Here is a 13,067-nt window from a genome sequence, read left to right as displayed (position 1 = left end):
GGCTTGAAACGTCGCCGCTTTGTACATTGTAATGCCTCGTTGCAAAGATGTATTATCGCTAGTAACCCACTTACTCTCAATTGTAGAACGGCACGAAACATTCATCTTCGACCATTCGTGCGCTGTCGGTGTAGTTTGTCATTCATTGTGCCGCAGATACGCTGCCCATATATTCAATTGTAGTATGGTAGCTAGCTGGGCGAGTCGGTACATCTGCATTATTATTATTTACAACGCGCACTTATAACAAGGACGAAGAAGAGAGAAGTGCTCGCGTTTCGTCTCTCTTCTTCGTCCTTGTTATTAGTTCGCGCTGTAAGGAATAATAATGCATATATTCAAGTGTGCGCCCATTCACTTATTGACACGTTGGCGATAGAGTGGGCGCAGGATTTCGTGCCAGTTGGGGTAGATGTGTGTAGATACTATGCGCGAAACGTACTATGGCAGCAAGTGGTGCCACTCCCTTTCTCATTGTTTAACGAGCGGTACAATCACTCTTGCCGACGTTCCGGGGCCGAAGCACTTTCTTTGAAGGTTAGAGACACAACGCTGGCGGATGAGCTAATTTCTGTACCCTCGAAGAAAGCCGTACGTCTCGATGTGCCGGTAACACGTACGGACAGTTGCAGCAACGGTCCGCGAACTTGGCTACGCAGCTAGATTAATTTCATTCTTTAATACGCCAGTCACAATTTTTGCAGCCAACTACTGCACACGGCTTCAATCCGCATGATTCAATCCGGCATGATTGGAGCACAGCGCGTTGGTTTCGTATTCGTGCGCTGTCGCTGAGGCGACGTGCGGCGCGCCGCCGAAAGCGCCATCTCGTTTCTCTAGAACAAACTGCTCCGCGAAAGGGGTCAACACGTCGTTGATGTGGGTGCAACTGGAAGGTGGCATTGCAGAATCGCAATCAGAGAACTCATGAGCATGATCGCGCTTTTCAAATTCTTGGTACCAGTTATAGTTTGGCTATCTCTATAGCTGAAAATATTTTTGAAAATGTTCGAGGACTCCTAAGCACATCTCATGAGTTGTGAATGCGAAAGCATTAGCGTACAGTTTAACGCCGCTGAGCGCTCCCTTTAGTTATGAAATCCTCGCGGGCAAGCGAGCGCATTGAGACGCTTGGCGCATTTTGATTTGTCCTTACCGAGGCGCAGTTAGAACGCTGGCTAGAGTTTGCGCGGACGTGGAGCACGCGAATAACACAGGCTTCCGAGAGCAAGAGCAAGGGTGCCGTGGCGTTGCGGCGGTGCTCTGCGAATCCTGCTGGAGTTTATAGATATTTAAATACATTCAACTGGAATCGCCACTCTGTGAGCTCCCGCACTACAGCGCTGGCCCATTTGCTGAGGACTGCCACCTGTCGGGCATAGTGGAGTCTGTTAGGCTAAAACCCCTTAAACTTCGTAAAGTAATGCCATGCTTTGAAGAATGCTGCCTCCTCCTCGAGCGCTCTGGCCGAGGCCGACGCCGCGTCGCTATTGGCCTAATAGCATCACGTGGGCCCTCGCGCCGTGCATCAGCGCCATTTTTGCTCGAGAAGCGTCTACGGAGTGGCGAGGAGCGCATGTTGGCGCCGTTGCTACGCTCGAGCAGTGTAGGCGGCGCCACGGCCGAGGAGAGAGCGTAAAAGAGATGAGAAACAAGGAGGAGTGAAGACGGAGGAGGAGAGTGTCGCTACTTTACGAAGTTTAAGGGGTTTTATGTTAGGCCTCATCCTTAAAGCCCCTTAAACTTCGTAAAGTAGCGACACTCTCCTCCTCCGCCTTCACTCCTCCTCGTTTCTCCTCTCTTTCACGCTCCCTCCTCGACCGTGGCGCCGCCTACATTGCTCGAGCGTAGCAACGGCGCCAACATGCTCTCCTCGCCACTCCGTAGACGCTTCTAGAGCAAAAATGGCGCTGATGCACGGCGCGAGGGCCCATGTGATGCTATTAGGCCAATAGCGACGCGGAGTAGGCCTCGACCAGAGCGCGCGAGGAGGAGGCGGCATTCTTCAAAGCGTGGCACTACTTCACGAAGTTTAAGGGGCTTTACTCATCCTCCCTCTTTCGCTATCTTTCACTTTCCACTCCCTCTCCCCTCCCTGACGACGCATCGCCGCGCTCCTTCAGGGGTTGCAGAATCAAGCGTTGCTTCTTTAAATCACTATCGCTATTATCCCTCAAGCGACATCTGGTGCGCTAGCGCGGCCGGTGTATCCTTTTCCCCGCTCTGCTCCGTCGAGGCACTCTCATGGCGTAGCAGCCAATTGGACATCCGTAGAGGCGAGCACGTGACCTGGAGTCGCAGCCAATGGGAATTTACCTGATTTTCCACTGCTACAGATATACGCCGGAAGACATGGCAGTTTCCACCCATTACTTTTGTTATTGATTTTTCAGAAGTGTATGTTTCTTTTTCTTCAAAACTATTAATGCAGCTAGAGCTTTCGGATTTCACAAGAAGAAGTGCAGTACGTGGTGTACTACAGACGTAGATCTAGAACTATGTAGACACCTAAAAAAATTAGGGCGTTTTTTATACAGGGGTCCCAGCTAACTTTAGCCAGAGTTTAAAGATATGCCAATGTCACGTAGCTGGACAAAACAAAAGTAATGTTGTTTGCCGTCGTTTGGAGATACTCAAATTATTTTTCATTTTGCTTAATTAGATAATTAGTCTTAATTAATTAATTGCTCCGATTTCAGAAGTCCGCAAATGCACGCAAAATTGCCACGCGACTGGCCTCTCGAGGTACTTTGCGTGTATTCGCGGGCTTCTTTCACGCTCAGAAAAACACTTTTATGTAGTACGTATTGAGCAATAGAAAGCTTTATCGGGAGTTTTACAAAAATTAATCCGTGAATATCGAAGCTACCTTGGTTCTGTCCAGCTACGTGGCATTTGCATACTTTTAAATCTTAGTGCATGATAGCTGGGGCACCCTGTATATTTATGAACTCTGCATGCAAGTGGCGATGTTTTCATCCCTAATAAGTGTTGCAAATTATTAGAATAGTTTTTTGTTTTTCTTTCTTTTTCATCAGTCGTTAGCATTGCTTACTGGAAAGAAAAGCAGTAGTGAAACACATATCATTCACGTGCATTTCACACGCCGTTGATAAAAGACTGCCGAAGGCGTCACTGAAGTCTGCAGGTGCTTTTCAGGGTCAAAAGAGCGCGCCAAGCAATTTGAAGCAAGGTGAACACACAGCAGCATATTAATTGTCTATAGGCATAGTCTATTCATACCATTACAAATAATTATTAGTTGGCTATTTCCTTCTCTTTAAAAAATAATAAACTTTGTCTTGTGCATAAATTAAATATACTGTGTCTGTGCGTGGTGCTTACAATGGAAATTAGATAAAGACGTTGAAGTGAGAAAATACGGATGAGGCAGCCACCGCTGATGCTTCTAATGCGGCTGTCCTCCTATTGTCAGGATTTGCAGAAATAAAGCTAAATTATGAATTAAGAGAGAATCACTCCCTCCCCCCATGCAGGGCAGCCAACTGGAACTACCTCTGGTTAACCTCCCTGCCTTTCGTTGCACCCTTTCCATCTCTCTCTTGTCCCATTTCCTTATCTTTAACCTTATTTCCCCTTGTCCTTCTTTTCAGTGAAAGTTAATCACCAGAGTTCAATTTTGATTAACCTCCTTGCCCTATTTATCCTCATATGTGATATACATCTCTTATCGCTCCGGGAATGTGCTGGGCTCTGCGCTTAATCAACACGATAGAAAGAGACACCACGTGGATTTGCTTTATTGACGGCTGCAGCAATACCTGACCAGCCTTGGTAAAACGCGTGGAGTTCACTTCTTGAAGCCCCACTCGAAGTTGGGTCCCAATATGGGCCACTTGATGTAGTTGGGCGAGGCGAAGTACTCCTTGATTTTGGGCAGCACTTCGAAGCTCTGCAGATACCGCTTGATGGAAGGGCAGTCTGCGAAGACCTCCGGCTTGTACTCGAAGTTCCAGGCGAGGCCCTTTCAGAAGAGTGGGAGAGAAGGTCGTTTTTGAAGATTACGGTGTTTTACGTGCCAAAACCACGATCTTATTAGGAGGCATGCCGTAGTGGGGCACTCCGGAAATTTGAACCACCTGGGGTTCTTTAAAGTGCACCCAAATCTAAGTACACGGGGAAGGTCGCTTTGTGGAGCAAGTTCATTAAGGTGAAAGCCTTAGACGCCTCACGGGACGAAAATTTGACCGTCCGGCGTTACGCCGTTCGGCGTTATGCTGCCAAAATTCAATGGCACCAAAATTGGGGGTCGAACCCTCGACCTTTGGTGGGAGTCGAACCCACGACCTTTCGTGCTAATTACGCCAAGAGTAATTAAGGTACAGTTCATTAATAAATAGTTAATTAAGGCACTCGAACCCACGACCTTTGCTGGGAGTCGAACCCCGACCTTCGGTGCTAATTAAGTGTCAGTTAATTAACATACCGTTAATTAAGGCAATCGAACCCACGACGTGTTTTATTAATTAAGGCAATGAATTAATGTAGAGTTAATTAAGGCACTTGAACCCACGACCTTTGGTGGGAACCGAACCCACTTGCAGATATGGGTAAACCAGCGATATCCCCAAGTCGGATTCCAATCGACACCGTGAAGGTCGAGAGTTGAACCCCCAACCTTAGGTGTTAATTAAGGGGCAGTTCATTAAGATACAGCTAAGTAAGGCACTCGAACCCCACTACATGTGGTGTTTATTAAGGCATAGTTAGTTAACGTACAATTAATTAATATAGGGTTAATTAATGCACTAGGACCCACGACCTTTAATGGGAATCAAACCCACTTGGAGAGATATATGGGCGAACCAGCGATATTTCCAGGTTGGATTCCAATTGACATCGGGAAGGTGGAGCATCGAACCCGCTACCTTTTGTGTTAAGGCGAGGTTAATTAGGGCACGGTTAATAATGGTATCGTTAATTAAGGCGCTCGCACCCACTACCTTCGACGGAAATTCAACCCGTGACGTTCGCTGTTGATTAGATCGTGTTAATTAAGGCACAGTTAATTAGGTTATGTTTAATTATTGTACTCGAACCCACGACATTTGGTGGGAGAAAACAAGTAATAGGAAGTAACAACGCATTAGAATGAAATTGTCAAGTAATGTTGAATATCTCGTGAGCGGGCACGCTTTCGCCTTCATCCTCTTTAGCGTATGCTAAAGTGACTCTCAACTTTTTGTATGTATGTATGTACGTATGTACGTACGTACGTACGTACGTACGTACGTATGTACGTATGTACGTATGTATGTATGTATGTATGTATGTATGTATGTATGTATGTATGTATGTATGTATGTATGTATGTATGTATGTATGTATGTAAACATTTACTGGAGCATGGTTAAATTATCAGAGACTGGCGCTAAGTGTTTCTGCTTCACCAAAAGCCTCGAGCGAGCCGCAGCGGTTCGACTCATCTTTGCCCTGGCGCTAACAGTATCGAAACACCCTGTTTATCCCCCAGTGCCAGCGTTCGAAGAATCTCGGAACCATGGCATCGTACTATAGCTCATGGGCTGACTTAATTAAGGTCGATTCAGACGGAAGACAACGACAAGCCGGCAGCAACGCATATCGCGCTCATGCCTGCTCCGTCACGTTGTTTTACATAGGACCACTAGCCTGACGTCACAATGTTGGCCTTAGAGACGTATGTTACCGTAGGAGACACCAAACATAAAGTCTCGAGGCCACGACCATGAAAATAACAAGCTATTCCTCTCCTACTGCTCCCCCCCGCCCCCGAAGGAAAAAAAAAGGACTGCGCCACTCTAAGGCTTCCTTTGACATCCTAGCCTTTGCGAGCTGAAGTGCCACATAAAACAACGTTAGCCGGTCCTACGACAAAGGCGACGTGGCGACATGACGGCGTGACGACAGTGACGGCAAAGGTGCCGTGACAACAAATATGCCACGACAACAACGACGACTATGACGTGACAACAGCGGGCCATCACGCCATGGCGACGACGACAACACAACTGCTCACACGTGGCTGCTGCCTGGGGTCGAATCCTGGGAGAAGGGCAGTATTGTTTTTCGGTAAGCACATCGTGTGCAAATTAAACCTGATTATAAGCACGACGATGATACCTGCGACATACGTCAGGAAAACTGTGCAAGATAGCGGCTGACACCCATCGTTGCAATTTCACATGTGGACTCAAATAGTGTGCAGCTTCTAATCCTTGAGCGTGTCTTAAACATTGCTATACACGTTCCCTAGGAGCGCACCATAGACGAACCTCGTAGAGCAAGAAATCCACGTAGGTGAGGCGGTCGCCGATTGCCCACTTTCGCTTCTTTAGGTGATCCTCCCAGCCCCTGAGCATCACCACGAGGTTGACGTCGTGCTGGCGACGGCCCTCACTTCCAGCAGGGCCCATGGCGGCCACCACCAAGCTCCAGATTAGGTCATTGGCTTGCTGCTCCAGAAGGTCCAGCTGCGTTATCTCCTCGGCGTTCCTGAACAAAGTACAGTCGGCAATAAATGTTGACAAAGTGCGAGATCTAGAAAGAACCGATGTATTCTCGCATCCTGGGTACGCAGCTAGGAATTAACCTACATCAGCGGTTTGGGCTAGCACATGCGACCAACAGAGTAAGGTACTATTCGACTAGTCTGCGTGGCGAAGGCAAAGTGGAAATACCGCTTTTTCTCGCAACACCCACGGCCCATAAGCTTTTGGCGCTGGCTGTACAAATACATGGGGCTTTTCGAATCAGCATAGGGTACATCAGCACTCTTTCCACATTATCATATAAATCTCACCTTCGTCCGAATGTCGCACCATTTATGTGCACCAGTTTACTACGAAGTTTTCTAACTGCAGACTGCGCCTGAGATTATTAGGAATATTACACATCTTGCACCTTCTTCGTCTACAAACGAACTGTTGACTAACCGTGAACGGTTCGTTTACGCTAACCAATGCTCGTCTAATTTATCACCCGTTATCTCCGGCGTGCCACAAGGCACAGTCCTGGGGCCACTACTCTTCTTCAGATACATTAACGACTTACCGATAGGTTGTTCTTCCAAAATTCGTTTATTTGCTGATGATTGTGTAACCTATCGTCCTATTACTAATGACGCTGATTCTCGCGCTCTCCAGTCCGACCTTAACGTCATTGAAACTTGGTGTAATAATTGGCTAATGTCCCTCAACGTCAAAAAAACGTCGCTACTTACTTTCCATCGTCGCCAATCATTTATTTCAGCTAATTACATTATCGCCGGTTCGGAAATATGTGCTGTGACTTTTTATAAGCACTTAGGTATTAACTTGTCCAATAACCTCGGTTGGTCCTCGCACATTTGCAGCATTAGTAATGATGCCAATCGTGTACTATGTTACCTGTGCCGTAATCTACGTCTTGTTCCGCCCTCAGTAAAACTGCTCGCATATTTAACAATCGTTCGACCCAAACTGGAATACGCATGCTTAGTGTGGCACCCACACCAATTTAACCTGACAACAGCACTAGAATCCATACAGAATCGTGCAGCAAGGTTCATTCATTCTGGCTACTCTTACCACACTAGCGTTACTAAATTTAAGTCATCTCCGAACCTTCTAACCCTCGAGCAGCGCCGCAAAACAGCAAGACTGGGCCTCTTTTACAAATTTTATCACTCACTACTTCATCAGACCGACATCACGCCTGCGCATCGCACTTCATCCCGTCATAGCCATTCAAAAGCTGTTTCATCATCATCATCATCATCATCATCATCAGCCTGGCTACGCCCACTGCAGGGCAAAGGCCTCTCCCACACTTCTCCAACAACCTCGGTCATATACTAATTGTGGCCATGTCGTCCCTGCAAACTTCTTAATCTCATCCGCCCACCTAACTTTCTGCTGCCCCCTGCTACGCTTCCCTTCCCTTGGAATCCAGTCCGTAACCCTTAATGACCATCGGTTATCTTCCCTCCTCATTACATGTCCTGCCCATGCCCCATTTCTTTTTCTTGATTTCAACTAAGATGTCATTAACTCGCGTTTGTTCCCTCACCCAATCTGCTCTTTTCTTATCCCTTAACGTTACACCCATCATTCTTCTTTCCATAGCTCGTTGCGTCGTCCTCAATTTAAGTAGAACGCTTTTCGTAAGCCTCCAAGTTTCTGCCCCGTAGGTGAGTACTGGTAAGACACAGCTATTATACACTTTTCTCTTGAGGGATAATGGCGACCTGCTGTTCATGATCTGAGAATGCCTGCCAAACGCACCCCAGCTCATTCTTATTCTTCTGATTATTTCCGTCTCATGATCCGGATCCGCCGTCGCTACCTGCCCTAAGTAGATGTATTCCCTTACCACTTCCAGTGCCTCACTACCTATTGTAAATTGCTGTTCTCTTCCGAGACTGTTAAACATTACTTTAGTTTTCTGCAGATTAATTTTTAGACCCACTCTTCTGCTTTGCCTCTCCAGGTCAGTGAGCATGCATTGCAAGTGGTCCCCTGAGTTACTAAATAAGGCAATATCATTAGCGAATCGCAAGTTACTAAGGTATTCTCCATTAACTTTTATCCCCAATTTTTCCCAATCCAGGTCTCTGAATACTTCCTGCAAACATGCTGTGAATAGCATTGGAGATATCGTATCTCCCTGTCTGACGCCTTTCTTTATTGGGATTTTGTTGCTTTTTTTGTGGAGGATTACGGTGGCTGTGGAACCGCTATAGATATCTTCCAGTATCTTTACATATGGCTCATCTACACCCTGATTCGATTCCGTAGTGCCTTCATGACTGCTGAGGTTTCGACTGAATCAAATGCTTTTTCGTAATCAATGAAGGCTATATATAAGGGTTGGTTATATTCCGCACATTTCTCTATCACCTGATTGATAGTGTGAATATGGTCAATTGTTTAGTAGCCTTTACGGAATCCTGCCTGGTCCTTTGGTTGGCAGAAATCTAAGGTATTCCTGTTTCTATTTGCGATTACCTTAGTAAGTACTTTGTAGGCAACGGACAGTAAGCTGATTGGTCTATAATTTTTCAAGTCTTTGGCGTCCCCTTTCTTATGGATTAGGATTATGCTAGCGTTCTTCCAAGATTCCGGTACGTTCGAGGTCATGAGGCATTGTGTATATAGGGCGGCCAATCTTTCTAGGACAGTGTTCCCACCATCCTTCAACAAATCTGCTGTTACCTGATCCTCCCCAGCTGCCTTCCCCCTTTGCATAGCTCCCAAGGCTTTCTTTACTTCTTCCGGCGTTACCTGTGGGATTTCGAATTCTTCTAAACTATTCTCTCTTCCATTATCGTCGTACTGGTACTGTATAAATCTCTATAGAACTCCTCAGCCACTTGAACTATCTCATCCATATTAGTAATGATATTGCCGGCTTTGTCTCTTAACGCATACATCTGATTTTTGCCAATTCCTAGTTTCTTCTTCACTGCTTTTAGGCTTCCTCCGTTCCTGAGAGCATGTTCAATTCTAACCATATCATACTTCCTTATGTCAGCTGTCTTACGCTCGTTGATTAACTTCGAAAGTTCTGCCAGTTCTATTCTAGCTGTAGGGTTAGAGGTTTTCATATATTGGCGTTTCTCGATCAGATCTTTCGTCTCCTGCGATAGCTTACTGGTATCCAGTCTAACGGAGTTACCACCGACTTCTATTGCACACTCCTTAATGATGCCCACAAGATTGTCGTTCATTGCTTCAACACTAAGGTCCTCTTCCTGAGTTAAAGCCGAATACCTGTTCTGTAGCTTGATCTGGAATTCCTCTATTTCCCCTCTTACCGCTAACTCATTGATCGGCTTCTTATGTACCAGTTTCTTCCGTTTCCTCCTCAGGTCTAGGCTAATTCGAGTTCTTACCATCCTATGGTCACTGCGGCGCACCTTGCTGAGCACGTCCACATCTTGTATGATGCCAGGGTTAGCGCAGAGTATGAAGTTATTTCATTTCTAGTCTCGCCGTTCGGGCTCCTCCACGTCCACTTTCGTCTATCCCGCTTGCGGAAGAAGGTATTCATTATCCGCATATTATTCTGTTCCGCAAACTCTACTAATAACTCTCCCCTGCTATTCCTGTGCCTATGCCATATTCGCCCACTGCCTTGTCTCCAGCCTGCTTCTTGCCTACCTTGTCATTGAAGTCGCCCATCAGTATAGTGTATTTTGTTTTCACTCTACACATCGCTGATTCCACGTTTTCATAGAAGCTTTCGACTTCCTGGTCATCATGACTGGATGTAGGGGCGTAGACGTATACAACCTTCATGTTGTACCTCTTATTAAGTGGTTTATCCCCCTCCAGCTCGCACCTCCGCTCATCTTAACTTTTTCTTCGTTCAAACAGCGAAAGACTGGAATCATCTACCTGCTGAAGCGGTGCACCGCTCCAGTCACCAATAAATAAATTCATACAATCTTCATTTTTCCACATGCTGAACTTCACGCCCCGAGAATCCGAGAATCTGACTCGCTCAGTCATTGTGTTCTCCGTGCGCGCGCGCGCGCACGCACGCACGCACGCACGCACGCACGCACGCACGCACGCACGCACGCACGCACGCACGCACGCACGCACGCACGCACGCACGCACGCACGCACGCACGCACGCACGCACGCACGCACGCATACACACACACACACACACACACACACGCACGCACACAGACACACACACTCTCACACACACACACACACACACACACACACACACACGCACACGCACACGCACACGCACACACACACGCACACGCACACACACACACACACACACACGCGGGCGCGCGCGCGCGCGCACAAATTTTTATATCAACCACTTTGTTGCACTGTCAGTCTATGCGTCCCCAAGCATGTTCTCAACACCTTTAAGCCGTATTATACTGGCGCATTCGATTGTGCATTCTCACAAGCAACTCACTTGGCAATGAGGTCGTGCTTCCTCCCCAGATATCGCAGGATGGCGATGCTCTGCGTGATGTTCACGTCGCCGTCCGAGTAGTAGGGCAGGTTGGGAAACTGCAGGCCCAGGCTAAACTTCTCCTGCAGCCAGCCGGCTTTCTCGTAGCTGGGCGCTGGCCCCAGCTTGTACTGCTTCTCCTCGAACGGGACGCCCTTGTAGACAAGCAGGTTGCGGATGCTCTGGGCCAGGCCTCGCGCGTCGGTGTAGCCCAGAACCACAGGCGCCATCTTCACTGCGTGAGCCAGACGCGCCAGAGACTGACGCGCAGATATAGAGTCAACGTGAACGGTGCAAAAAAAAAAAAAAAAAAAAAAAAAAACCTTGGATTTTACATGAGAACACCATCTGATTATCAGGCACGCTGTAGTGGGGGAGTTCGGAATAATTTTGAACGCTCGGGGTTCTTTAACCTGCACCTTAATCTATGTCCCCATCGTCGGCGGCCGGGATCCAAACCGCGACCCCGAGCCCAGCAGCGCAACACCATCCACGGGGGCCACAGCGGGTCAACATGAACGGCGTGCACACTAAGCACAAGGACGGACAAGACATAAATGCGATAGACTTGTCTCCAGCCTACGATACTCAGCGAGGTAGCAATCACTGAAAAGAATATACCTCTAGCTTAGGACTCTCTTAAATGCTCAGGCTCACCAAAATCACATTTATCCTGGCCCACTCGGACTCAAGCTCACTTGAAGTCAGCTACCTCGCCACACTCGGACTCGCCAAAAGTTTGCCCAGGCAGGCTAACTCAGGCTCAAGGACTCATGCTCACTATATGGCTCGCGGAATCATGGGCTCACTCCCGTTTGTGGATAACCGAATCTCTCGCGATCATGTGGGCCTTATCATCGAGTAAAGCAACATTGACTCAAGATCCGTTTAAATCACTAGTAATTCAGAGTTGATTCAACTCAGGCGGACTCGCACAAGCTCTGATTCACTGGGACTCACTCTGATTTAGACTCGCGCCCACTTCGACTCACTCGAGTTACAGACTCGCACTAAGGCGGGCTCACCTTCGCTTACTCAGGCTCAGCCTCACACGGATTCGCATCTTCTGAGGCTCTCTTCTACTCGCATCCCACTTAGACTCACTGAGGCTCACTCATGAACTCATGAGCGACTCATGAGCGAGTGTGTCGACATGTGGGACTCCCGATCTATCAAAGGTAGCGTTCTTGACGACGCCTCCGGGAGGAATCAGACGAAGTGACAATAGTAAAATACACTTGTACGATAGGTAAAAACCTCATTTAAGTCCAGCTTATCAGGCGTGTTACGTTCGTCTCTGATAAAAGAGGTTGTGTGAGTCTTTTACATTTCCTGCAACTCGTTAATCTGAGTGACTGACCGAGCGTCGGTCAGTCTTCTCCGTGTAATTTTGATCGAAACTTCAGTCAACTGAATTCGAGCGGCATGAGTGAAACATTATGCGCGTAGTTACAAGAGAGACATGATGGGAACGAAGAGAAATAGGGAAGAAAAATGGCGTTCTTACCGATTAACACAGGAGTGACGATGCAGTGCAGCTACCCGTCGGCGTACACGAGGAACCGCGCTTTGCTCCCGTTACCGCAGAGTGTGTTGTTTATATAGTTGCTGCTTGCGTCGACGTTGACGACATTGTTCAGACCCTGTGCGACCAACTGTATAATAAACGAGGATGTCTTGCCATTGGCAAGAGACTGTAAAGGAAAGGTCATAACATTTTGCTTAATCGCGTCTATCGTGCAGGGCGCACTCACTAATTGGAGAAGCTGCGCTCTCTTTGCTTTAGTACAGGAGATGATCTCATCATCCACATACGCGAATGCGCGCGAAAGATGGGCCTTCTCTCAAATTCATTTCGAAGAAATGGTCATGGAGTTTTATAGAATAAATGAGAATGAAGGCGCACTTTGAACGGAGTAGATACGTATAAGAAATTATTTTAATGCTTCCAGAGTTTGCCGCTCTTTGCATACCATATACGTTTTCCTCGCTAATGTCGGTCCCTTCTACAACTAAGTTTTAGGGTCACTTGTGTAGTATTTAATTTTGTTTGCACTTTCTCTGTTAAGCTTTTATTTTCCTCCCACCCATAACCACCG

At 47.2% G+C, this 13,067-nt stretch overlaps 1 protein-coding gene across 2 annotated transcripts; it reads right to left on the bottom strand.

Moving 5' to 3' along the window:
• Nucleotides 1–3,735: 3,735 nt before the first annotated feature.
• LOC126544573 (glutathione S-transferase-like) lies at nucleotides 3,736–12,576 on the bottom strand. 2 transcript variants are annotated; one of them, XM_050191948.3, is made up of 4 exons: nucleotides 12,476–12,576; nucleotides 10,930–11,228; nucleotides 6,276–6,495; nucleotides 3,736–3,985 (listed from the first exon to the last, which is right to left on the bottom strand). In XM_050191948.3, the coding sequence occupies exons 2-4, from the start codon at nucleotides 11,196–11,198 to the stop codon at nucleotides 3,812–3,814; spliced, it is 663 nt and encodes a 220-aa protein (XP_050047905.2). In that variant the 5' UTR covers nucleotides 11,199–11,228; nucleotides 12,476–12,576; the 3' UTR covers nucleotides 3,736–3,811. The 2 variants fall into 2 exon arrangements, with proteins under 2 accessions (XP_050047905.2, XP_054917543.2); XM_055061568.2 differs by having other exon boundaries at nucleotides 10,930–11,203; nucleotides 12,476–12,562.
• Between the last annotated feature and the right edge of the window lie 491 nt (nucleotides 12,577–13,067).

The sequence above is a fragment of the Dermacentor andersoni genome, chromosome 3 (genome assembly GCF_023375885.2).
Source record: "Dermacentor andersoni chromosome 3, qqDerAnde1_hic_scaffold, whole genome shotgun sequence".
Taxonomy (NCBI): Eukaryota; Metazoa; Arthropoda; class Arachnida; order Ixodida; family Ixodidae; genus Dermacentor; species Dermacentor andersoni.
The sequence above is the reverse complement of the archived record's forward strand: the minus strand, read 5'-3'. Positions and strand labels throughout refer to the sequence as shown.